The sequence below is a fragment of the Crinia signifera genome, chromosome 9 (genome assembly GCF_055691185.1).
Source record: "Crinia signifera chromosome 9, ASM5569118v1, whole genome shotgun sequence".
NCBI lineage: Eukaryota > Metazoa > Chordata > Amphibia > Anura > Myobatrachidae > Crinia > Crinia signifera.
Window position 1 is genome coordinate 120,665,737 of NC_139225.1, and position 27,696 is coordinate 120,693,432.

At 43.7% G+C, this 27,696-nt stretch overlaps 2 protein-coding genes and 1 long non-coding RNA gene across 5 annotated transcripts in view; 1 reads left to right on the top strand and 2 right to left on the bottom strand.

Annotated features, from left to right (window-relative positions):
* The window catches only part of LOC146035903 (5-hydroxytryptamine receptor 2A-like), a 556,425-nt gene that overhangs the window by 515,614 nt on the left and 13,115 nt on the right, over positions 1-27,696 (bottom strand). The gene's annotated exons all lie outside the window — the stretch shown is intronic.
* Positions 648-26,698, top strand: LOC146036689 (uncharacterized). Its single transcript, XR_014460928.1, has 3 exons — positions 648-804; positions 24,836-24,872; positions 26,598-26,698. It is a non-coding gene; the product is annotated as an uncharacterized LOC146036689 (long non-coding RNA).
* LOC146036688 (uncharacterized) lies at positions 7,216-9,025 on the bottom strand. The gene is made up of 2 exons (XM_083160597.1): positions 8,729-9,025; positions 7,216-8,648 (listed from the first exon to the last, which is right to left on the bottom strand). The coding sequence occupies exons 1-2, from the start codon at positions 8,856-8,858 to the stop codon at positions 8,074-8,076; spliced, it is 705 nt and encodes a 234-aa protein (XP_083016723.1). The 5' UTR covers positions 8,859-9,025; the 3' UTR covers positions 7,216-8,073.

The following is a 27,696-nucleotide window of genomic DNA, read 5'->3' on the forward strand; positions in this document are numbered from 1 at the left end:
GCATTGAAATCATGATCTGTGTGCATTAAGTCTTCTGGGACAATGTTTATTTTATCTACCTCAAACTCAAAGAGCCATGATCATTGGTTCCAGGCAGTTCTGCCCACCCTTCCATTAAATTCTGTCATCATATGGTAACTAAGGTAATTAAGCTGTCAAATCTTATAAATAATAAATAATGACATTCTGATTTGATGTTCATTAGGCACCAGGTATTGCTACTTTTCAAATCACAGTGGTTGTTCTTTACCAGACCTACAGGGTCAGTGCCAGATTCTCTAAGCTTCAAAAGTGATAAAATAGAGAGTGATAAACAGCCAGCCAATCAGCTCCTGCCTGACATTTTTCAAACACAGTCTGTGACATGGCAGGTATGAGCTGATTGGCTGGATGTTTATCACTCTCCATTTGATCACTAAAGGGGCAGTGGCACACCATATCAGTTCCCCTCAGTGCAGACACAGAGGATTTCTATCTGGAGTAGTTCTTTAAGGAAAAAACACATTTTACATGGTTTAATTGTCTTCTGAAAAAGCCATTGCAATTGACTCCATAAATAAACACCATTTTATAGTATAAGGCTGAAACATTTCAGCTGGTATGATAGTTCTCTAATGATCTATCTCTATAATTCTGTCCTAGCCTCTGGATAGAACATGCTGGACGGATAGATAGCCAATTACTACGGTGCAGTGGATACAGTATATCAATATTATGAATGGTCTCATCTCTTTTTCCTGTGGTGAACTTTGAATTTAAGATTTTCTGTAAAGATGATATTTTCCACCACCCCAAAGATAAATGGTTAGTCACAATGCGATTGCACAGACAATGTATCTAGAGCACAGCTGTAATCCATCTGCATCGGAACCTTTACTATTTGGGGAATGTTTATGAACAAAACAGTTAAACAAGCAGACTATATGCTGTACAGAAGGCAGATGTGCGTTACATCTATACTGGTCGCGCTGCTGTACAGAAGGCAGATGTGCGTTACATCTATACTGGTCGCGCTGCTGTACAGAAGGCAGATGTGCGTTACATCTATACTGGTCGCGCTGCTGTACAGAAGGCAGATGTGCGTTACATCTATACTGGTCGCGCTGCTGTACAGAAGGCAGATGTGCGTTACATCTATACTGGTCGCGCTGCTGTACAGAAGGCAGATGTGCGTTAAATCTATACTGGTCGCGCTGCTGTACAGAAGGCAGATGTGCGTTACATCTATACAGGTCGCGCTGCTGTACAGAAGGCAGATGTGCGTTACATCTATACTGGTCGCGCTGCTGTACAGAAGGCAGATGTGCGTTACATCTATACTGGTCGCGCTGCTGTACAGTAGGCAGATGTGCGTTACATCTATACTGGTCGCGCAGCTGTACAGAAGGCAGATGTGCGTTACATCTATACTGGTCGCGCTGCTGTACAGAAGGCAGATGTGCGTTACATCTATACTGGTCGCGCTGCTGTACAGAAGGCAGATGTGCGTTACATCTATACTGGTCGCGCTGATGTACAGAAGGCAGATGTGCGTTACATCTATACTGGTCGCGCAGCTGTACAGAAGGCAGATGTGCGTTACTTCTATACTGGTCGCGCTGCTGTACAGAAGGCAGATGTGCGTTACATCTATACTGGTCGCGCTGCTGTACAGAAGGCAGATGTGCGTTACTTCTATACTGGTCGCGCTGCTGTACAGAAGGCAGATGTGCGTTACATCTATACTGGTCGCGCTGCTGTACAGAAGGCAGATGTGCGTTACATCTATACTGGTCGCGCTGCTGTACAGAAGGCAGATGTGCGTTACATCTATACTGGTCGCGCTGCTGTACAGAAGGCAGATGTGCGTTACATCTATACTGGTCGCGCTGCTGTACAGAAGGCAGATGTGCGTTACATCTATACTGGTCGCGCTGCTGTACAGAAGGCAGATGTGCGTTACATCTATACTGGTCGCGCTGCTGTACAGAAGGCAGATGTGCGTTACATCTATACTGGTCGCGCTGCTGTACAGAAGGCAGATGTGCGTTACTTCTATACTGGTCGCGCTGCTGTACAGAAGGCAGATGTGCGTTACTTCTATACTGGTCGCGCTGCTGTACAGAAGGCAGATGTGCGTTACATCTATACTGGTCGCGCTGCTGTACAGAAGGCAGATGTGCGTTACATCTATACTGGTCGCGCTGCTGTACAGAAGGCAGATGTGCGTTACATCTATACTGGTCGTGCTGCTGTACAGAAGGCAGATGTGCGTTACATCTATACTGGTCGCGCTGCTGTACAGAAGGCAGATGTGCGTTACATCTATACTGGTCGCGCTGCTGTACAGAAGGCAGATGTGCGTTACATCTATACTGGTCGCGCTGCTGTACAGAAGGCAGATGTGCGTTACATCTATACTGGTCGCGCTGCTGTACAGAAGGCAGATGTGCATTACATCTATACTGGTCGCGCTGCTGTACAGTAGGCAGATGTGCGTTACATCTATACTGGTCGCGCTGCTGTACAGAAGGCAGATGTGCGTTACTTCTATACTGGTCGCGCTGCTGTACAGAAGGCAGATGTGCGTTACATCTATACTGGTCGCGCTGCTGTACAGAAGGCAGATGTGCGTTACATCTATACTGGTCGCGCTGCTGTACAGAAGGCAGATGTGCGTTACATCTATACTGGTCGCGCTGCTGTACAGAAGGCAGATGTGCGTTACATCTATACTGGTCGCGCTGCTGTACAGAAGGCAGATGTGCGTTACATCTATACTGGTCGCGCTGCTGTACAGAAGGCAGATGTGCGTTACATCTATACTGGTCGCGCTGCTGTACAGAAGGCAGATGTGCGTTACATCTATACTGGTCGCGCTGCTGTACAGAAGGCAGATGTGCGTTACATCTATACTGGTCGCGCTGCTGTACAGAAGGCAGATGTGCGTTACATCTATACTGGTCGCGCTGCTGTACAGAAGGCAGATGTGCATTACATCTATACTGGTCGCGCTGCTGTACAGAAGGCAGATGTGCGTTACATCTATACTGGTCGCGCTGCTGTACAGAAGGCAGATGTGCGTTACATCTATACTGGTCGCGCTGCTGTACAGAAGGCAGATGTACTGTACCGTAGTGGTCCAGACAGACATAAATGGAATCCGGAAACCAATTGTATACAGCATATAGCAAGCAAAATTAAAAAAATACTGTATATGCATTGTAATAAGTATAACATATGAGGGGGGATTAAGAGGTGCTAACATGCTTGGATTTATAATGCCACAAAGAAAAAAAAAGCGACAATGCATGTGCACACTCTAAGCACTAAGAAAACTGAACAGTTATAATAATCTGTGTAATTTAACATGGAATATTATAGAGGCTCTTAGCATAATGTTTGGCCAACAATAAGAGCACACCTACCATGGCCAGTTGACATTAGCAAGTGGGTTCCTAACATTCCTAAGGTTCATGTCAAGAGCACTGTACCCCCCGAGCCAACACAACCCAAACACCCAAAGGAATATGTACTGTAAACTAATGTTGTCCCCTAAGCTATTCAACTGTACGGTATCTTACCGCTTCAGTTTACATTGTAGTATCTCACTATAGAACTGATACTGTACTGCACAAACTGTTATTCCCAATGCAGCCTTCAGCAGGATTGACAGCAGTAATAATAATGAGACTGACTTACAGTAAGCTGCTGCTGACTGAGCGCTATGGCAAAGTAGGGGAAAGCAGTCTGTCTAAAGGAGGGGGGGGGCTCCCCTCTTTTCTTACAGTATATCTTTGTGACACTGCTCTTGATGGGGTTCCTCTTGCAAAAACTAGAGGAAGTAACCTTCCTATCCCCAGATTAGCTATAGTCAGCCATGATGGTCTAGGTCTCCTCCATCACTTGCCCACTCGCTTTGACCCTGCTGTGCTCTCTCTCTCTCTCTCTTCCTCTTACAGAGACCTCATATAACCTCTGCTTTTCCCTATTACTCTCTGCCACCCCCTGTCACTTTTTGATTCTCCCTATCAACCACTGTTTACCTCCATCACCCACTGCCTTCCCCTGTCGCCCTATCCCTTTCCTTATTAGCTTCTTCCTGTCAACCTCTGCCTCTACCTATCAGAATACTTTGACATCTGTGCTAAAACTGATTACATTTTCAATTCAATCCACAAGAGTTTAGGTTTTATTTAGATTAGGCACTCAGTGTTTTGCAAAGCATAGGCTATTAGGGAAACCCATCATATATACATAAGATCCAACATTCAAGTACTCCAGAGAGTTTTCTACTTCATTGTCATATGTTCTGTCTGAGCGGTAGGGACACCTCTGTATCTGAAGCAACTAGGAGTACTATTCTAGACCTTAGGAGCACCGCCCTAATGCTGTATAAAATACTGAACCTTCAGTGGTATATGTCCTATGTATCAATACGTAATTCAATCTGAACAATTGCAATTCAACCTGTTTCAATTTTTTCAATTTGCAGCACTTGATTTTCTTAAATTTGTAACTAGAGAAGCTCTTAAGAATCATGTACTGACTATAGGATAGTACCCAATCATCATAGTGGTTGCTCTGCTCTCGGTCAAATGATAGTGGCAGAATGCTGAAAGATCTCAGACCCCCATAGTTAAATTGTATTTAAATTGAAAAACAATTTATCCATAGGGGTCTGAGCACTTGCACCAGTTTGCCACAATCATTTTAACCAATGCACTTCCCTATGACCAGAGGCGTAACTATAGCACCGCAGCCCCCGCGGCCGCGGGGGGGCGCTGTGCATGTGTGGGCGCCGGGGGGCTGTGGTGCTATAGTTAGCCCCCTCCCGTCCGCCCATCTGCCGCCCGCCAATCCGCCGCCCGCAGCCTTACCTGACTTCACTGGTCCCATCCTGGCTCCCTTGCTGGCTTCATTCTTCTGCTAGTGAGATGGACCACAATAAAATATCCGCCCCATATAGCAGACAGTTCTCTGAAACTGTCTGCTGTATGGGGGCGGACATTTTGTGTTGGTCCGTCTCACTAGCAGAAGAATGAAGCCAGCAAGGGAGCCGGAATGGGACCAGCAAGACAGGTAAGGCTGCGGGAGGGGGGTGCGGCGGGGGGCGCCCCCCATTAACGGTGGGGGGGCGCCCAATTCGTAGTTACGAAACTGCCTATGACCCATATACCAACTTGCCTTGAGTCAAGTGTCTAATCCACAGTAAATTGTAAGTTTGATCCTGTACATTTGCCGAGTGCCTATTGTGTGTTTCTGTACTGTGCATGCGTAAGTAAAGGAGAGGCCGAGTCCTGCAAATTTCAGACGCACATGAACTTGCAATTGAAAAGCAATAACTATGCTGTAAAGGGACATTCTCATGTAGGCAGCCAAGCTAGAGGCAGTATGCTTACATATAGTATATGCAGTGGCGTAAGTTCGCCCCAGTTGCCCGGAGGCAAGATAAATATTGGTGCCCCCCATATAGCTCAATCAGTAAGGTGTCTGTCTCCAGTAAGACAGGTCATGGGTTCTAATTCAGGAATACAGGTTGTGACACTTGCAAAAATGATGTTATGTGGGGGAGTCAGCCACAGAAGTGATATTGATGGCTTTCAATGAACTGATTCAAACTGACAGGAGAGGAGAGGTGCCCCCTTGGGAGCAGGAGCCCGGCGGCAGATGACTCCATTGCCTCCCAGAGTTACGCCTCTGAGTATATATATATACAGTATGCTCTGCATATGGCTAAAACTATGCAGTTACTGTAGTTCCAATCACATAATGCCGCTGCAATTACAGCCGACCTGAGTCAGTTCTGCATTAGCCTTGAAGTATTTTACCAGTAAGTCTCTTACATAATGTTGGCCACGTACGGGCTTTAGCTGCTCAGACTGATATATTAAGACCTGATAGCAGACACTGAACAGTTGAACCTGTGTAATTACCTGAATGCTTAGTGACATCACTATGCTGAAAGCAATTGGTTTTGAAATGCCAAGTGATAAAAAGATATACCTGTTTCCAAGAAGAGAAGAGAATAGCAAGATTAGCACTGAGTCATTCACAAACCCTGGCTGCAGTGAGGTCACGCCAAGAAGTCGGGACGTGAGCAATGCTTCCCATTCCCATGCTCTTGTAATTAGCTCACACACCTCACGTCCCTATCAGGTAAATCGTGCCAAAAGTGCCATATCGTATATGTTTTATCTCCGGATCTGATCAGATACACGGTCCTGTGTGCATCAGATATGTGATCCTGCCGCCCGAGAGCCCTGTTACTCCCCGACGGGAAGTTGGAGGGGAATCACATGTGAGGTACGTATGCGATACCTCGCAGTAGTGTAAACGGGCCTTTAAACTAGCTATGGTGACCCTTGCCGTTATACAATAACTTTAACATTATCTATAACTTATCTCAAACTTATCTAAAATAAAGACACATACACGGATTTGGAATTTCAAAACTGTTTAATCCTTTATTAGAAACCCCAAAAAAAACAATTAACCAAAACAGATATTATGGAAAGTAGAAAGATGGGGAGATGACCAATGGCCAGAGACCAACTAAGCTACAGTAGATCTCAACAAAGCAGACACTTGCACGACCAATTGCCCTTACACAGAAAGTGCTGTTCCTTCATTCCGCAAACATAAGGATCGACATAAAGGAAAAAGGGGAAGGGAACAGATAAAAAAGAGGCAGATGACTGCCTCAGCACGCAGAAAATTAATGCCAAACTCCACCTACCAAAGCGTCAACAATGCATCCCCATTGGACATTAAAAAAAAAACGTAACCCTACGGTTTGATTTCCCTTCTGCTCAATTTCCGATAACTTACTCATCATATCCGGAGTTCAGCAAAGAATATTCTACTTAATGCCAAATGATATGCTTTGCCATCTTGTTGCATTTAATGCATTAACATCCATCTGGTATTCCTCCATCAATGGCAAAAGTATTCAACATTGGCTATAGACCACAAACGATTTTTAATCATGGATGGTCAATGCTCATCACTGCCACTCACTGGTGGTAATGATGGCGGTTACAGATGTAAATACCATCATTACTGTACCTGCACCAGCCCTTTGCTTTGTGCAAAAGATATGGCAGAAAAGAATGTCCTATCTTAGGCCCTTATTCTGATCGGTGCAGACTTTTCCGCATTCTTTCGGATGGCGTTTTTTAGCCGTCTGCGCATGCGTGGAGAACGCGACGCGCATGTGCCACGCATGGTCTCCGTACTTGTTCTCACTAATCCCGTACAGAACTGTGCACCGCATACATTCGGCCAATAGGGGTGTGTTATGGGCGTCATGCGGAATGACACAGGGGCGTAGTTTCAAAGTGGGCTAAACTGGGCGGAAACATGGGCGGACACGGGGGAGTACACATATATTGGTAGGCGTGCATTCGGACAGCACGCCGAATGCACGCGAACAAAAAGGGAAGAAATGTGCGGTGTCCAAAAGGTTACTCTTGCTTTGCGGACACCACTCGGTCATGCGCTAGGCAATCGGAACGCCTAATCAGGACGGACGCACCTCAACCAATGTCACCTGAACCCAATACAATCACATACTTTACCCATTACTTGTTAATTACACGCTTCTCACTGCTACAATTGGAAGCATTGCAGCTTAAAGGGAACATTACATGCTGCACTTGTCACACACTTTAACATTGCAAATAATGCACACAACTTAATAATATTAATACTAATACACATGCCACTTCTGCATGTCTAAATTAATACAGACATTTGTGGGGCCAAAATAACATTTATTAAACAAACTTAGGCAAAAAATGAAAATACATAACAAAACAAATGGTACCATACCAGGACCAAATAAAATAATAAAGAATAAATAGCCACAGCAGAATCATTGGGAACACATCAGGTGGCTTCACAACAAAAGTACAGCACCAACACTTCAAGTACAGCACACTGAAACAGGGCAACAGAGGAACCAAACATGACATTTGAACCGCGGGCAAAAGTGGTGACCCTGGGCACGGATTTGGACACAGGATGCTGACACACACAGCTCAATGGAAGATTTGGGAAGACATAACGGTGGAGATTAATGGGGACACAAGTTCATTTGCGAGCACGTTTGGCCCTGGCAGGCTCCTTGCCACGTGCAGCAGCTCTTGTGCCTCGTCCACGGCCAGAGGCTGATGGTGGCTCATGTGGAGCGCATGCTGGTGAGGGGGTGGATCTTCTTCCCCCTCTGGCAGCAGGGAGTGATGAGGATGGTAATGCACCCGAAGCGGGTGACATTAGGGCCCTATTGCTGTTAACTAGCTCCACCATAAGTTCATTATGGCGGAGGAGGAGGTCGTTTTGCCGCAGGGCTTGATCAGCCAGCACCTGCAGGCTACCAGCAATAGCTTGTTGGCTGCCAGCCATAGCTTGCTGGCTGGCAGTCATAGCCTGCAGGCTCTCAGCAATACTCTGCTGGCTGGTGGTCAAACCCTGCAGCACCTCCTCGGCCCTACGCACCCGCTCGAATGCCGACTCTCCCTGCTGCACAATACTATCCAGCACACGGCCCCACATGGACAATTCAGCCGCAGACAATCCCGGCGGCTGCTGCACGGGCCTGCTACTGGGGCCAGGTGGCACAGACTCCACAACCTCCTCAAGAGAATCTTGACCAAGCGGTGGCGATGCTGTTGAACAAGAAAATTGAAATTACCACACATTCCATGCAAAATGTTAAACATCTACTTATGGCCTTGCAAATAATTACCTTCTAGAGTAGAAGCCATCACTTCCGCTGGGGACTCGCTGTCTATAGTGCTCACCCCCCGGACCTCCTCCACTGCTATACAGCACTGGGCCATCTCTTCCAGGGGGGTGAGCTTCAGCTTGGATGGCATGGGGCCAGCCCCAGAGGTCTGGCTGTGTTGCCACCGGTCGGTCAATTTCTTCTTGAGGTTGCCTTTGAAGTCGTGCCACCTGCAATCAAAGTGTACATATTAATACATGTAACTCCTCATGTTTGCTGTAGCACCCATTGCAATCTGAAACATAATACAACATGTGGCTACTGACACCAAACTTACATTATATTCTTTTTTCAAACCAATCCTAAGAAAATACAAAAACAGTCACCCTCCAATAACTATCAATTCAATGTCATGGCCTACATGTCTGTGCGTCCAAGCAACGTGAACACCCATTGCCCAACTAGATCTAATATTGAATGTAAACATTACTGGACTTGTACTACTCTAATGTAACACACATGTACTTGCCTCTTCTTAACATGCTCTGCCTGTCGAACTTGTGGAGCCACTGCATTAATCTCCGCCGTTATCTCCTCCCAGATCTTCCATCTCCTTGTGTGTGTCAACTTCACCGCTGGACACTCAATTAAATCACGTGCCCGGGTCACCAGGATGTCAAGCTCCCGCGGTTCATATGCCATGTTTCTTGTTGTGGGTTCCCGTGTTGCCCCACTGCGGCCACGGGCACTGGCACGGGCACTGCCACTGCCACGGCCACGCCCACCGGTTGCTGTACCTGAAGTGCTGGGCTGGCTACTCTGTTGGGAAGCCACCTGCTGTGTTCCCAATGATTCTGCTGAGGATGGCCCAGCTGCTGATTGGCCTGCTGTTGATGGGCCAGCTCGGTCCTCTGGGTTGAGGGGTACATAGGTGGTGTTGGCCTCCATGCGGGCCAACAGATTCTGCACCACCTGCTCTTCCTCTGAGTCTGACCCTGCCATGTTTGCAACAAGTGTTTGCCTTTCTAGGACCACTTTAAATACTATTTCTGTAATTGGCGTTAATCAGCTGCAAGCTGCGTTCCGTACGGCCGCGTCCCGTACGCCAGCGTCAACCGTGCGGCGCATACGGGCCGCCCCTTGGTGTGGAAAAATATTCCCAAAAAACCTGGCAAACTCAGTAAGTCTGATTTATTTGCTAAATGCAGATTCCAACACCAATGACCAAATACAACTGAGGTCAGACATGACATGTATATTTGAATGTACTTCTGTACTCTGCACTTGTTTGCTATGTAGTACAACTGGCACTACCCATTCCATATGTCAATCCAGTCCACCACTTAGCCACAAGTAATCAGTGCTAGCATCCAAATCACATGTGAAAGCACTCCAAATTCAGGCTGTATGCTAGCTACTTTTCATTCCACCTCTGTATTAGGGGCCAGTAGAAGGTAAGTGTACAAATGGCAGCATGGGCAAATTTTTGGAAAAGGTCTGCCACTATTTGATATGTTTCTGTTGCATAGCTTTCATTATAAAATACCTGTTTACTACCTTGTTGAGTTAGGTGTTAGTGTCTAGTGATGCAGACTATTTCACCTGGTGCTTATACCCATGTTTGGGGAATGTTATAGATTATATATAATGTGTTTACATCTTAGTTTAGATTGTGTGTTTAGGATGGGGGTGCGATGCAATGGGTTAGCTGTATGTTCGGGCGCATACACGCTGTTAGTGTAAAAATGAACAATAAAGTTAATACCAAATATCACTCTAACCAACCAATGACAGCACATGATAGTTTGATTAGTGCCACTCCTAAAATGGCTTCCTACCAGCGTGCAGAACCCTTCTCCACTGCGGAGCTACTGGCGCTGGTAGGAGTGATGGAGAGGAGACTGGGGCAGGCAGGCCCCTTCATAACTAATAGGGACAAGCGCCGGGCATATGTTGCGGCCCGGCGCCGCATATTCGCCCGCACACATGTGCGGAGGACCATCGCCCAACTGGAGAGGCGATGGTCCGACCTGCGGAGGCGGGAGCCGGAGCGTCTGCAGGCTCTGAGGCGGCGTCTGCAACGCTGTAAGTATTTTGGGCAAATACATATAATTGACAGAGGGCAGGATTCGGTCTGGTTCACAATTTTTAAAATGGAGAGTAACAAACAGGCAGCCAATCAGCTCCTACCTGGCCTTTTACAACTACAGTCTGTGACATGACAGGAAGGATCTGATTGGCTGCGTGTTTATCACTCTACATTGTATCACTTTTGAAGGCTAGTGCATCTAGCCCATTGAGTGTTTCCATTTTAACATTATTAAATATTAATATTACATGATGTCAATTGGGAGTTTATGACATAGAAAAGCCATATACTATCTGTGTGATATATAACACATATATATTGTGGTTATGAGATGTACTTGTTAGAGTTATTTCAATGTGAAATGACACTCACCCATTTTGTATGTTTAACCCACAGCACGGGAGAGAGCAAGACAGGCCCGTCAGGAGGCCCAGGAGGTGGCCAGTGCGGAGGCCACAGAGGAGGTGGCCAGTGCGGAGGCCACAGAGGAGGTGGCCAATGAGGAGATGGCCATTGAGGAGGCCAGACAAGCGGGGGCCATTGACGACGCGTCACAGGACCTGAGCTATGTCACAGAGGAGGACACAGAGGAGGCACAGGAGGTCGGGCAGGAGGTGGAAGTGGAGGAGGAGGAGGTGCCCCTACCCCTGGAGGATGTTCCACCACCTCCCAATGTGGAGGAGGATGACCTGGTCGAGCTGCCTGCCAGGGGTAAGTAGACATAATGCTTCATTAGTGAGTTAGGTACAGGTTGTTATGTCGCACAGCTGATTCAATTTTCCTATAATATAGTAAAGAGTAGTCCCAAAAAATGGAAAACAACAGACACACTTTGGTGTTATAGGCCCATGCTGCTAACGTGCAATCTGGATGCTTATGTAGGTGATGAGTGTTAATTTATGGATGCTCTTTGTATAGAAGCAACAAAAACACTTCTATGGAATATGGGCAGGCCTGATTTATACTGGAGTCCCATGTGGACAGTTTGCATGGGCCCCCCTCTAGCCAGTGTGCCTGTGTTGTTGTCATGTATTTTTGTAAGGTATTATGTATGATGGATTGAGCTTAGAAATTGATAGTTGGATGGAAGCGGATTAGTTCTGCCCTTTCACCTATGTGTCAAATGTGACAAGGAATCATGAAGTAATGGGCAGAGGAAGTAGCCGAGCATTTTCCTGTGGTATCTATTCTATCTATTCTATCTATTCTATCTAGCTATCTATCTAGCTATCATGCAGTTTAGCTATTAAGCAGTAACATGCAGGTATATATGTATGGGTCAATGTGGCATGTTGTAGCGGGTGTATGTTTTGAGTTGAGTGAGGAGTCTTTGGCCAGGACAAGTGTGAGTGATCCTCAAGTGTGGTTGTGTTTCTGATATAGAGATTGTGAAATGTATATGTCACACAAGTGTGTGGGTGTGGTGGCAGCATCATGATCATATATTTCATGACATAACATACAAGAGTGGATAAGGTTTTTTTTGTATGTATGATTTTGCATGGTGTGTAGGTCATGGATCTTCAACCTTTGGCCCTCCAGATGTTGTGAAACTACATGTTCCAACATGCATTGCCACATTTTTTCCTATAAGAGCATGCAAAAAAACCTCAGGGCATGCTGGGACATGTAGTTCCACAACATCTGGAGGGCCACAGGTTGAAGACCTGTGGTGTAGGTACTTAGGATTGACTGTACAAGGTGTACGTGAGTAGCATAAATAATGTTGTACCCCCTTTCTCATGCACACAGATTATCAGGAGCCACCCCAGGGAGTCAGAGGGGCTCTCATGAGCCTACGAGAGGACCTGAGGCGGATGACGGCTCATGTGGAGGACCTCTGTGTCCTGCTGTTGGACGAGTGATGGCGGTCCATTTTTTGTTTTTGTTCAAATAAAATTTTGCACTTGTTTAAGAAGTTGTCTGTGTGGTATTTTAGTCTTTAACATTCAAAGTATAAAAAGCATTTAACACACAAACATGTGCATGTTTACATATGTACACAGCAAAAGGGTAGATGACATTTTTATCCCCATAGGGAATGTTAGGGTTAATGTATAGTGCTTGTAAGTGTTTAAGGATCAATTAGCTAAATAACAGATGACCAGGAGCAACAATCTGTTCTCAAAGTGGTTTGCTAATTGCATAAGTGTGTCATGTGATCTATGTGGGAACTCTGATAACAGTAGTCTTGTTGTATGCGGATGTACACCGCATCTGTGCGTAGTGGCCGGTTCGCGTCCGTTCTGACGCGGGAAGGCCGTGCATACGCGGACAGACCGTGTAGAATCTGAGTGTTTCCCCCGCACACGCATGGTTTATATGTCGTCCGTACACACGCCCTGTTCTTACAGAGTGAGTCCGTCCGAATGCGGAGGACACGTGGGCGTTTCTACGGACGATGGCCGCACGCTGCCGCACAGCGATGCGTGCGGCCCGCACCGAAAGAATTCGGGAATATCCGCACCGATCAGAATAAGGCCCTTAGTCTGAACTATATGATAACGTACGTAAGTTAAGTTACCTGTCGCCGAAGTCATATGACACATTCACCACTCAATTACCAACCAGAATCGCCCATTTACAGAACACTATCACCTGTGTAACTCTGATCCGGTGTAATGTGCAGTCACCCATTACCTTCTGTCGCACAGGCACATTAGACTAAATTCCGTGAGAAACTCCCAAATGCATCAGTTTCCAAACCAGCTCTTATGTCTTCAGTACTGTGCACAGAACACAACAGCTGGAAGACATAGCGAAATGTTTAAACACAAGATTAATTCAAAAACATGAACAATTTTCATAAATATGAGCGAATTAGGATTTTTTATGAAAATAATTTAAAGCTTTCAGTTAGTGGTTGCTTCCTACAAATATATTTGCTAGCGGTCAAATGATCAATAGTTAATTTCTGCCATATACAGTACATGATGAGATGAGATCTCATTGTTAATATCAGCGACAATCTCTAAACTTTCACTGCATTTAAAAAAGCCATTTTGCCATACATTAGATGAATTTAACATGCAACTATCCAGATGTCATGGAACTAACAAAGTCCCAAAACTTTCATATACTCATACATAATCTTTAATAGAATTTAATTACAACATGTTTTTTTTTTTTTTTTTAACTGATGATTTATTTTTTTAAATTTTCTGTTTTAAAGCCAAATAATAATATTTGGTTGGAATAAATTTTATTATTTAAGGGTAGGTTTCTCAACATTTTACTGATGTGAGCTGATCAAAGCAAAATTTAATTAAAGGCATTAGAATTAATTTATTTTAAACATCTGGGACTTTCCTGTACCAGATGCTCAAGTTAACAGTTTTTTCTTCAAATGAGTGCCCCCGGATACAGTTCAATCTATAACCCCATAATTCTGCAGAAGACACAGATCACATCACAGTAATTAGCAGGCATCAAACACTGCTAATTCTTTTGTAGAACAGACATGTGATTTACAGTATATGTAACTGTACTCGAAGCACGTTCTTGAAATATGCGAAACATGTAAATGATCATTGTGACACGATTTTTCTGCATTGCTAGTTTATTTCTTTATTTTGTTTTGGTTGACTTATTGGGTGATAACTGAAACAATAGCTCATTAGCATAACTATATGCACAAGGTTAAAGCGACACCCCTCATTCTGCTGCATATGTATTGTCACTGCCTGTAAATATATTCTATGGCCCTTATTCAGATCTGATCGCAGTACAAATTTCTTCTCAAAATGGGCAAAACCATGTGCACTGCAGGTGGGGGCAGATGTAACATGTGCAGAGAGAGTTACATTTGGGTGGGGTGTGTTGAAACTGAAATCTAAATTGCAGTGTAAAAATAATGCAGCCAGTATTTATCCTGCACAGAAACAAAATATCTCACACAATCTAACTCTCTCTGCACATGTTACATCTGCCTCACCTGCAGTGCACATGGTTTTGCCCATTTTGAGAACAAATGTGTCCTGTGATCAGATCTGAATATGGGGCATATGTTCACTTCAAAAAGAATCAGCAATTTTTGTGTGTATACGTGTGTGTGTGTTTGTGTGTTTGAAAAAAGTCGTATTTAATTTAATTATTCAAACACTGCTCTCCCTTGTGTCCCATTTGGAAGATAGGTATGAATTAATAAGCCTGTAGCTAATTAGCTCATTAGAATGCTTTATGCAGCATAAAGTATTATAGGGGATCCATTTTGTTGTAGCCCAGTGGTACCCAATTTTTTTTAAATCACGGCGCCCTACAGTCTCAGAAGATTTTTCACAGTCAGAAGCTTCTAATTTAAATATTTAGAAGAAAATATGAAATTAAGTAAATTATGTTTATATGTCAGCCTTATGTTCAATGATATGGTTAGGGGTAAGGTTTGCATCTGGATGTCCACACAATTTATTATTGGCAGCCACCAGCACTGATTTTGTCTGTTACATTGACCATTAATAATTTGAACTGATCCTGGACCACCAATCTAAGGTTACCCTGCAAGTGTCGCGAGGCACCCCAGGGTGCCGCAGCACAGTTTGGGAACCATTGTTGTAGCCAGTGACTAAAATTCTCATGTCATAGTGTACAGTATGTAATGGCAGGGCTGCAGGTGATGTTTGTATAACAAAAATAGTAATAGCACAGTGTAAACAGGGTAGAGTAATTTTAGACCTTTAGTACTCAATGGGCCCTAATGAGGATCAGGGCCATTTTAACTATTAGGCTGACTAGGCTGAAGTCTAGGAGCCCCAAAGGTACTAGGAACCCATTTTTTTTAGGCATTGTTACCTTCGCCCTAGGACAATGAGAGAATATTTAGTCAGCAGAAGTTGCTCTTGACCCTACAACTACATATAATCTTACTTACTATCTTCTGCATCCTCCTTCCATAATTATTTTGATGATTCTTTCCAGATGTTACGCTATATAATTAAATGGCACTACAGTATAAACAAGGAGTTTGCCGTCAAGGTCACTATTCCGTTGTTAAGGAAGTTATTTTTGGCAAGTTATACTGTTACCTTAATTAGACATCATTGAATATTCTATGTTGATCTTAACCAGATACCCAGATATATAAAGAAGACAAAACGTATCTGTCGGTAATGTGCATTTAAGAATTTCAATCAAGTCTATGCTAAAAAGACGTATATATATAATTCCAACAAAGCAAATTAAAATGAAGTAATAACTAAAACCGAGCGGAAAAAAAAAACAGTAAATTGCAAGCTACGTAAAAAAGCCCTGTTATAAAATATCTAATTTATCCAGTAAATGTACATTTTAAAACAACAAAAAAGTTAATTAAAAGCACTTAAAAGTTATACTTAAAATTAAATTTCAGATTGAAAATGGCAAGTACTGTACTTTACAGGCAAACCCATAGGAGTCTATTTACTAAAGCCTTGGTTGGATATACAGTAGACGGAGCCAACCAGCTCCTGTCATTTTTCAAACACAGCCTGTAATGTGGCAGTTAGGAGCTGATTGGCTAGCACTTTGCCTCCGTCCACTTTATATGCTCCATGGCTTTGTAAATAGACCTCCTGGTTTTTGTATTGCCCCTCACAAATCAGCCTATACTTGAGCTTGCAGTTAAATAAGCTATGGGAAGGCTTTGTGTATAGATTATGGTGCCCATACACTTGTGTGATATGGCATGCGATCCATGCGATTGCGACAAATCGTGTCATCAAAGGCGATATGCGGTCCCCACGGTCGAATGTTGCGACGATTAATATTATGTGCTGCACATAATATTTATTAAATTGCATGTGCAATCACATGTGGTTTTTAATCACATGCAATCGCTCGGAATGCAATCGGTGGTTGACGGGCAGCAAAAGGGCTGGCAGTGAGCGGCAGGAGGCAGTAGTCAGCACCAGGTGGCAGAATTTGAAAAAAAATTTTTTTCAAAAGACTGGGCAGCCCTGTGATTGGCATAGAGAGAGTTCTCTCAGCCAATTAAAGGCTGTCTGAATGTGATATTTTTTCAAATAATTTATCACTTCTCCTCCCTTATCACTGCTTCATACATCTACCCCTATATTCTGAATATCATGAGTTCATAAAGTGTATGATAGTGATTCACAAGATTCAATATCATCTGAACTATCAACACATCTAGCTAGTCTATCACTGCATGAATGTGACTCATATCTGCAAAGCCAGAACATTTGCTTATGATTGCAGCAGGCTGAGAGTCAATACAACAAAATTGCTGGCGTTGAGAGCTGCCTGGCCAGGATGTCCACGAAGAGAAAAACGCTGATGGGTGGTTTGGAGGCAGAGCTTTACCATGGATGTGGCAGAGTTACTCAGTTTCCTCTGAGCCAGGAAACTTAGGCATTGTGCATTGCTGTGCCAACTTGTTACGGTGTATGAGGCGGTTGTCTTGCCCTTTGCTTTAAGAGAACTGTGATACCCTGAAAATAAATGACACCCTAATGTTTGTAAAATGTTATGAGACTTTAATACTGAACTGTGAGGGGCAGCTAACAGTTACAGCAGCATGTGCAGGCAGTGGGTCATGTGACTGCAGTCTATAAATAAAAGCCCTGGATTGACAGTTAAGCTCAGAGGAGAGGGTTGACGGTAGCCATTTTGAGGAGACTGAGCTACACTGGACTGTTATGAAAAAACCCAGTGTGTTACCTCGGGCCAGATGGTGAGAGACAGCCTCCCTGTAGAGATTGTGAAGGAGAGGTGGGTGAGGAAGCAGACACCTACAGACATACAAGGTTTGAAGGGCGATCTGTGGAGAGACTGCCAGACAGAGCTGACAGGAGGTGAGGCCTAACTGTAGGTGATGTGGCAGCCTTCCAGGGAGACCCGGCAACAGCGATGCAGCCTAACTGTAAGGAGACTGGCAGAGGGCGGCAATGGAGATGCAGCCCAGAGGTAATGGACTGCTGGAAGGACTGGCAGGGAATCCCTGAACTCCCTACAGATCTCAGTTAGAGACTGCAAATACTGGCATAAAAGTCAGATTATCAGAGCATTGTTCTCTACAATTGTCAAAGAAGAGGGCATTACAATAGTTATATGAGCCTCAGCAAATATAAAAGGAGACAGATTTAAACACCTTAGAGAGAGAGAGACTGATTTTTGTGAACCTGTTAATGCACTCATACTACTTCAGTAAAGAATCCTTAGCCCTGTGTACAATCAGACTACTATATCTTGAGAGCCAGCAGTGACCCTGTCATAAATATTACTTGTACAAGTTTCATGTGCACAAAACTCCAATTGTGGATTCTTATATAAAGCTACATAGTATCTATAGTTTAAACCTAAGTTAACATGAACTGCTTCAAATAGAGTTTAACAGTATGAAAAGTATTTCATTATTATACAAGTAAGGAAGGATACATTGCTTGATGACCATTAACCTCTATGGTTGTAACCTAAAATTCCCCTGGATTACAAATATACAAGAAAGGAGGATCTAACTATCTTTGTTCTGCAAACTTAAACCATTAGTCCTTTGCCACCCAAAAGTGACCCTTTTAGGAAAAAAGCAGAACAGTCAGCAGCAACAACAGCTCTTGCATCTCAATACTGGAGATTAGTACAGAGCTATAACAACAAGGACTAGACAACAAGAATTTAAGCTATTGCATTAAAGGAGTAGTATATTTATAGTGCAAACACATTTAGAAAATAAGCGTGAACTTTGTTTATTTTTGTAATGATATTGGTGTTACTGAAATGTATTTTAGTAATTTGCTTGTATTATTATTTTGAGACGTACAGTATGTGATTGCTTATTGTGGTCTAAGCATTATTACCAACTCGGAATGAGGCCTATCCAGTTGCAGTATAATAAAGCCTTTCGATAATACTTACCTGAAAAGAAAAGAACTGACAATCTTTTTCCTGGTTATTACAGAACTGCTTCTATTACCCTGCAATACCACTACTCAAGCAAACTGTGGGCCATATTCTGGTTGGCTCTGTAAGCTGCGTGGACACATTCCTGTGTTGCCAACCATTGAATGTTTTCTCCTGCCTTTGCAAATAAAAGTCAGTCTAAACTGACTTTTATTTGTGGGCGCCGGGATGAAGACAGGGCGGGCCACCTGTGTATCCATGGAAATGACCAGCATTTTCATGGGAACGCCCATAAAATTCTGGGCGTTCCGATAGCCCAGCACCGCCACCGCCCCAGTCCAACCCTCCCCACTGCGAATGGCCCGGCGCATAAGTAACTCACTGTGGCCTTTCTCAGTTGGGGTTTGCACACCCCAACCATTGGGGCAGGGGTTGAATTTGTGCGTGTGATCCAGAATCATCCCGTGTAGCCAGATCTTTGTGGGCCCCATAACAACATTCTGAAGGGGCCCCTATCCCAATGCTTCTAGAGAGACTCCTCTGCAGCATTTGTTCATTTTATGCTCCATAATAGTGCCCTAAATTATTTTATGATTCATTCTAGAGCCTGAGCTCATGTTAAGTCACATTGCCATTGGTGTCTTTTTGTGCTGTTTTTTTTTTTTTTGTCTCATTCTCCGGAGGGTTTAAATTATTCTTCAAATTTTGGGACAAATTAGCCATGAATTGTTGAAATTTGGCCACATTTTCAGTATGATTGATTCCTCCATCTCTAATATCTCTAATATCGTGGGCAAATCCGCGGTAGATGCATAAAGTTATGGGGAACTCCATACACTGCTTTGCATATACTGATTAGGAGGAAAACGCACACTTGTTATATCTCGAGGAATTACAGACAGATAATTAAGTAAACATTTAATTTGTTGTTGTGTCCCTAGTGCATTAAGTTCCAAATGTCTCACCAAGAGAAAACAGAATTTAAATTTGTTTTCCAATTACTAATGGCTGGTAGATAATTTTGTTTGAAGCAACTCATTAGGCCAGTTACTATATAACTATGGTGCATTGCAAATGTTTGTTTATTATGTTACTCAAAGCCTAGGCGTTAATCCTACAGAACCCAATGCTGAGTTGAAAGCAAGCTGTCTGTAATGCTGTGTACATTCAGATGGCATACCGTCTAGTTTGTATCCGGGTAAAGTGGAATATACAGATGGAGATGGCCTTGTCTTTGCAGGGGATGGCGGCTGAATAGCCAGCCGCCATCTTCCTCCAGCCGCCATCTGCTCTGCGAAAGGGGACGCGCGTGCACGAGATGCGCGTGCGTCTCCTTCCGACGGCGCTTTCCCCGGGTCCCCGCCGGCTTGCCGGTGGTCACCCGGGGTCCCCACCGCCTCCCCACTCCCCCCCCCTCCGCCTCCTCTAACCCTGTCCGTCTCCCTGAAGCGAAGACGGACCACCCGGAAACTGAGACGCGCGTGCATGTGAGACGCACGCGCGTCTCAGTCAGATGGAGCCAGATGGAGCGCCTCGCTGCTGGCAGATCACCAGCGGAGACAGTCTGGCGATTCGCCAGCAAGAGGGAGCCCGGCTCCATCTGTACTGCTGTTTGCACATGTTTCAGGACAGAATTAAATGTCACTGGAATGTACTTTTATTGAAAGCAGGAGATATTGTATCGCCAACATCCACCAGCTACCACAGCAGCCGTCCCCATACTTTTCTATAGGGATGGTATTTAACAAGATCAAAGTTTAGAAGATCTTGCTGGCATTGACTACATTGGGAAGGGCTACCGACAGCATTGCTGGACCCTGCTACAGTGTGGCCAAATCGGGGAGGTGCGGCCATGCCCTCTCTGTGCAAAAAAATAAAAAATAGACTATGCATGCCCACAAGGCAAGTGAATGGGGCACAGTGAGGTGTTGAGTGCAAGTGCTCTCCCATAAGCTACATACATCACGCGGAGTAAGAAGGGACTAAGGTACTTATGTAATATCTGGGCTCCCGTTTTTCTTATGAGACCGCATCCCCTCGCCACGCTTCGGGCACGGTGGCTCGCTGCGCTCGCCACACTATATAAAATCAACTCCATGCGTAGTTGGATATTAGGGGTATGAAAAAATGGGGTGCATTTAACATGGGAGTCCAGATAATACATAAGTACCCGGACTAACTTTGTAGGTGGGAAGTTATTGTGCCAAAACATCATTAAACTATTATTTAAAAAGACCTCATACTTATGATATCAAAACTATACATTTTCTGTAAATTATAGAAAGCATTTAGAAAATATGATAAAATTATTTAATTTCTGGCTGTGCATTAAGATTTTATGACATAATGGCATGTATTAGATTTTATAATTCAGGACACATACTAATGCAGACAAAATTCTTTATGGCTTTTTAACATCTGTTATGTTTTTAGATATACTGTCCTGAAATGTTCCCTACAAAATAACAGTGTCTTACTCTGGGCTTAAAAAAAAGTTTAAAATAAACTAGTCGAAACCCGTCAGCATCAACTCCACAATGCCCAAACTGGTGTCCCAATCTCTTTAACTGGTATGTACTATATATATATATATATATATATAGTACATATATATATATATATATATACCAGTGATGAGGGCGGCACTCAATCAGACTTCATTCCAATGTGAATTAAAACAGCCTTTATTTCCTACGGCGTTTCGGGGCAACACACCCCCGAAACGCCGTAGGAAACAAAGGCTGTTTTAATTCACATTGGAATCAAGTCTGATTGAGTGCCGCCCTCTTCACTGGTATGTTATCCCTGCAAAGGGTTTTGGAAGGCACCACAGCATCAAATTTATATTGAAGGGAGTGCCGGATCCTATATTGTTATATATATATATATATATATATATATATATATATATATATATATATATATATATATATAAAATGGAAATAGATTGTGCGCAAAGTCTTGATGAGGAACAAATAAAAAGTTACTTCTATGGAACTACAAGTCCCAAAAAGGCACCAAGCCGCTTGTTCCACGGTGGGGTGATTGCACTCAGGTGACAGAGACCCGGCTGCTCCGTTTAAGCCCTTCAGGGCACCTGAATCCAGCAGGTAAAGAAGATCTATAGGAATAGACAAAACGGGCGCTTCATAGTGCAGATATCTTTAAAAGTTTGTATTTATTCGAACACATAGATAAAAATAAATGACGTTACCAAAGTTGGCGGCTCCAAATGCCGCACTGTAAAAGCATAGACACTCAGACGCCCCGGCGTCTGATGCAGGGAGAGGTTACACTCCTCCGGACTCTCGCTGGTCTGATCGACACTGAGCCACGCCCCTACGCGTTTCGTCACGAGGACTTCGAACAAGGTATTCTCCGGCACTCTCGTCTGCAGGGATAGCGCTGTGGTGCCTTCCTCACCATCATGTATAGCAATCAGTGTCTGGTTCATAATCCTATATCCAAGGATCCCAAAGGAGCAGGCGGCACTCAAAACAGCTTTAAGGAATGAAATCCAATTTATCTCAAATGCAAAAAAAGTACAAGCATTTGAGATAAATTAGGCGGGCTCTGATTGCTGATCAATACACGGTCCTTATGTGTGCTTTTAAATCTGTATATACTATTAAATACGTATATACTAACATTTATATAGATCCACCATCCAGCACTCCTAGCAGCGCATTTGCACGTTTTTAATCCATTTAGTCACAGTTATGAGTTTACATCCAGCCTTTTGTAACACTTGTCATATTTTCACAGCCTCCCACAGGGCAGAACACGTCAGCCAGCAGTGTCTCAGGTATCCAGGTAACGGCCCAGGTGACGTCACAGGGCGGAGCCGGAGTCCCGAAAGCGCTGCGGGCGGGTGCAGATGCCAGTGGATAGGGACACGCTGCAGGATAAAGGTAAGAGAGCATACAGCTCCAATTTTAACACAGCACTTTATGCACTTTTCAAGTAGCACAAGTCCTGATGACAAGGCCGCCCCGGCCTAGAAACGTCGACAAATGCTTGTACTTTTTTTGCATATGAGATAAATTGGATTTCATTCCTTAAAGCTGTTTTGAGTGCCGCCTGTTCCTTTGGGGTATATATATATATATATATATATATATATATATATATATATATATTGAGTGCCGCCTGTTCCTTTGGGGTATATATATATATATATATATATATATATATATATATATACAAATAAAGTGCTCGAAGTGGGCCGGTATGCAACGGTATGACATACCGGCACTTCGAGCACTGAACTTGGAAATTCCGTGGCCATTCACTGCAGCACACAGGAAACTGTGTAGCTGCTGTCACCTGGCGATAGGGAAAGGTGGGGAGATGACAGGCTGGGCTGGGGGTCAGGGTGCATTGTGCTCCCCGCTGTCATTTATTTATTTTAGCTCTGTCGCAGCCACCTGCTGCCCACCCACCCACTGAGAGAATAGCAGAGAGGTGACAGCCAGCCTGTCATCTCTCCACCTTTCGCTATCGCCGGGTGCCAGTCTCCTGTGTGCTGCAGTGAATGGCTGCAGAATCTCCTCCATCTCTGCTGCAGGGAGGGGAGAAGAAAAATAATCAGGGGATCCCAGCCACGCTACTCAAGGCATATTATGCACCCTGACCCCCAGCCCAGCCTGTCATCTCCCCACCCTATCCCTATCAACGGGTGCCAGCAGCTACAGTCTGCCGGGTGGACAGGCGGCCACGGCTCTTCCATTGTGGCGGCTGTCACCGTGAGAATAGATCCCCTTGGCAACAAGCATGTAATGCCTCATAGTAACAAGCATGAAACCCTCTTAGCAACAAGCATGTAATCCTCCATGGTAACAAGAATGGAACCCTCTTGGCATCGGGCATGAAGCCTTTGACATCAAGCATTAAGTCCGTGGCATTGTGAAATAAACTCCTAGCAATGAGCATGTGGGTAAGTGGCACTTACGTGGCATATTATGTAATGGGCATCACAGTGTGTGCCATAATATATAATGGACATTAAGGTGTGTGGCATCATGTGTAAATGGTATTACAGTGTGTCGTGTCGTGTCATGTGTAATGGGCATTACGGTGTGTTGCATCATGTGTAAAGGGCATTCCATTGTGTGGTATAATGTGTAATGGGAATTATGGTGTGTTGCATCGTGTAATGGGCATTACAGTGTGTGGTATTATATGTAATGGGCATTACGGTGTGTAGCGTCATGTGTAATGGGCATTCCGTTGTGTGGTATAATGTGTAATGGGAATTACGGTGTGTTGTGTCATGTGTAATGGGCATTACAGTGTGTGTTATAATATGTAATGGGCATTACAGTGTGTTGCATCATGTGTAATGGGCATTATGGTGTGTGGCGTCATGTGTAATATACAGATTGTCTCTGCTGGCGATCCGCTCCATCTGACTGAGACGCGCGTGCGTCTCACACGCACGCGCATCTCAGTTTCCGGGCGGCGGGGCGACGGGAACCCTGTCTGTCTCCGCTTCAGGGAGACAGACATGGTTAACAGGGTTAGGTGGGAGAGCGGGGAGGTGGTGGGGACCCCGTGTGACCGCCGGCAAGCTGGCGGGGACTCGGGGGAAGCACCATCGGAAGGGGACGCGCACGCAATTCGTGCGCGCGGGTCCCCTTTCGCAGATCAGATGGCGGCTGGCGGGGGATGGCGAATCTTCCGCCATCCCCTGCAAGAGCGAGGCCGGCTCCATCTGTATATGTAATATATTTATATATATATAAGATCCCTTGATAAAGTCAGAACGACGAAAGGCGTTGTGTATTTCAAGCCTTCCTGCCTCACTAAAAGATAAGCTTTTTTCTTGTTTTTATATCTCTTCTTGTTTATATATTTTATTATTGTAGTAATAAAAATTCTATATATTTGTTATATATTCACTCCTCATTGCTTTTATCCTAAGTGTTGCCATATAATATCCCAGTGTGTAGGCACACACACAATTTCTCCTTTCTTTTTTGTTTACCCTCAAATTCTCTGTCACCAACGTTCAATGTTTATGTAATTTTATTAGTGCAGTTGGGCACTGCTAACACTAATTTGAGCAACAAGTCGCCGCATCTTCATCCATTGTGAGTATATAAATATATATATATATATATATATATATATATATACATACATAGTAATACTTTTATTTTGATACCTCAATCATATTTTAATGCTCAGCCCTTCTCTCAAAACAGAATGAATATATAGATATCTAACAAGCATGTAGATATGGTAAGTGAGACACATAATTGTAGTGCCATACAACTGAAATTAAAGTTTTACTTGGTAGATAATATATACATCAACAAAAAAAACAGGTTTGGGTTTGACAGCTGCAGGGCAGAAGTACAGATGAACAGCGATCTGGCCAGCACATCCACCACAGGCCATGCACCAAATCCAAACCTGTTTAAGCTGCTAATGTGCCCTTTAGACATAGATATCTAATCACACTACATACATCAGTGTTTGACCATATTTCTGCCATCCCTGCCATCTTACAGCTGATGTGGGGATAGTATGACCTGTATGACAGTATAATGGCCATCAGGGGAAGCAATGGGCTACCTGCTTTGGCCTGGCGGGAAGTTAGAATGAAATAGAGAACATTACACATCAGAGGTCTTGTTAACTTACTTATTGAAACACCCCCATATTATAAAGAGTTTAATTATATTAAATATACTAAATGAAGATGTTATTATAAAGCTAAAGTAGTAGTTTGATTAAGTGTTACTTATGGTTGAAGAAATTATTAAACTAATTAAGCACCTGCCACTAGCTGTATGTTGTGAGAGGCAGAAGGGAGCCAATATTAGGAGGAGATGTGGGTCCTGCTATGCCACAAGGATTATTATGGGGTTGCTCCAAGGTAGGTAGCTCTAAGTTAAGATATATTTAAGTAAGGAGCCATTATCATGTGGCTCCTTGCTGGTTAATTGTAGAGTCAATTTAGGGTAATGGTGGTGTGGGGTGCGGTGCCCCTGAACTGGTTTGACTCGGTAGCTCTAGTGCGGCACACCTTTACATTCTGTGAACACTTAGCACTTTTTTTTCACTAACACTATTTCTTTAATATTTTAATTACATTTAATTTAATTTAATTTTTTTTCTCTCTCTATCTATACTGTATATATCTTTGGCTTCCCATCACTAATACCTATTAACACTATAGTATTTTCAATGGTGCACTGCTCTGGGCTTTCTAGCTTGTGCTGTATTTTTGGGGGGTGCCGCACACTGCACCTAGATATAGCGCTAGGGACCCCCAATATGCAGAGAAGAATTGACGACGGCTTGGGGGCTTACACATAAATCGGCGCAAATAACCAAAATCTCTGAATTGTATTATCATGTAGTGTTCTAGACTGGTTACTAATACCATTCATTGAGCTGGGAGAAACCATGGATTGTTACTTACTCAGTATTACCCCTCCTCCCCTGCACCTGAATAGTATTACTAAACTAATTGCGCACCAGACACTAACTATGTGTATGAAATTAGTGTTCATTCTAGCACCCGCCATATTTGGAAACACATGCAGTTCCTCTTCCCTGACTTGGGTGTCACTGTCTGCTGTAGTGCTTCTAGCACAGTGTGGTCTGTATAACAGCACTGATTCGCAAACCAGACATGTACTAGAAACACCACAGCAGACAGCGACACCCCAGGCAGGGAACTGCATGGGTTTTCAAAGATGGCGGGTGCTAGAATGAACACTACGAAATTATATTTTTAGGTAATAAAAAAAAAAAAACTCTACTAGTGGTCATGTCATCCCTTCCAAAGAGGGGGAGCATATGTCTTTTTAGCACTGGTAACTAGACTTGCTCACTGAGCAGCGATGCAGAAAGCAATCGAATAAAAGATTTATTCTAACAGCTAAAGGCAAATAAATACTAGTCAACATTTAAATATGAAAGTTATACAGTTCCTCATTTGTGTTTTCATTTTAGGCAATACGACAAGAATAGTTCCAGCTAGGTGACATCTCCTCAGTATAAGTACTGAAATGAAAACACTGCTTTAAGGGTTATTGTCACTGAGGTAAGCGCATGCATCGCAAACACTAATTCATTTCTGCGAACAGACAAAAGTTAAATTATTCATAAAATAAACCAGGCTTCTAATTTACCTTAATACCAGCGCTATGTGTAAGCCCTCTTTTGACGAATGGACCAGCGAGGAATCCCACAGATAAACAGAGCTTCATTACGATTCATGGCAAATGTAACATAAGTGCTCCCATTAATTAGAATCAGTATCATCTAAACAATAGTAGCTTGATATTTGGAGAACTGCCATCACATTTATCATGCCTGGTCTTTGGTTTCTCAACAGTTTATGATCTCTAATTACACAGCCAGTAGCATCTGTATACAGAGGTTGATGTGTGAAATTGATTAGATTTATTTTAATTAAAATCCTAAAACAAAGTTGCAGCATTCACATAGCCTGTTGTGCCAAACACATAAAGCAGTACTTGATAATTTCCTGTGAAAATCAAAATAAGGACATGCTGAAAAGATAATCCAAAAGATAATACAACTTTTAAGAAAATAGGCATGGAGGCACAGTGGTTAGCATTGCTGCCTCAAAGAACTGGGGCTCTGGCTTACATTTTATTCACAACAATGCCCGGCTGTAGTTTGTATGTACTCCCTTTGTTCAAATGTGTTTTTTTCCACAGTTCCAAAGTATACCAACAGATGAAATCATTGATGTTTGCAGATGTCTGTGTCTTTGTATATACTGTAAGAGCATTTATACTGTAATCTAGGGGCACAACAAAAAACGAGAAGGACCGTGTGCAGTCGGAGACCCTTTCCTCCCTAGCTAGCAGAGACGTAGACTGCGTGCCCTAGGGTCACTAAGACCCCTTTTCCACTATATAAGCTGGGTTGCAGACAGGATTATGTACCCAAGTGCAGTGGCGTAACTAGTAATTCTGCGCCCCCCTGCCGAAAATGCAGGCCCCCCCGGTAAAAAAACACAAGCGGAGGGGAGCCGGGGTGCAGACGGGGTGTGTGTGTTTGTGTGTATGTGTTTGTGTTA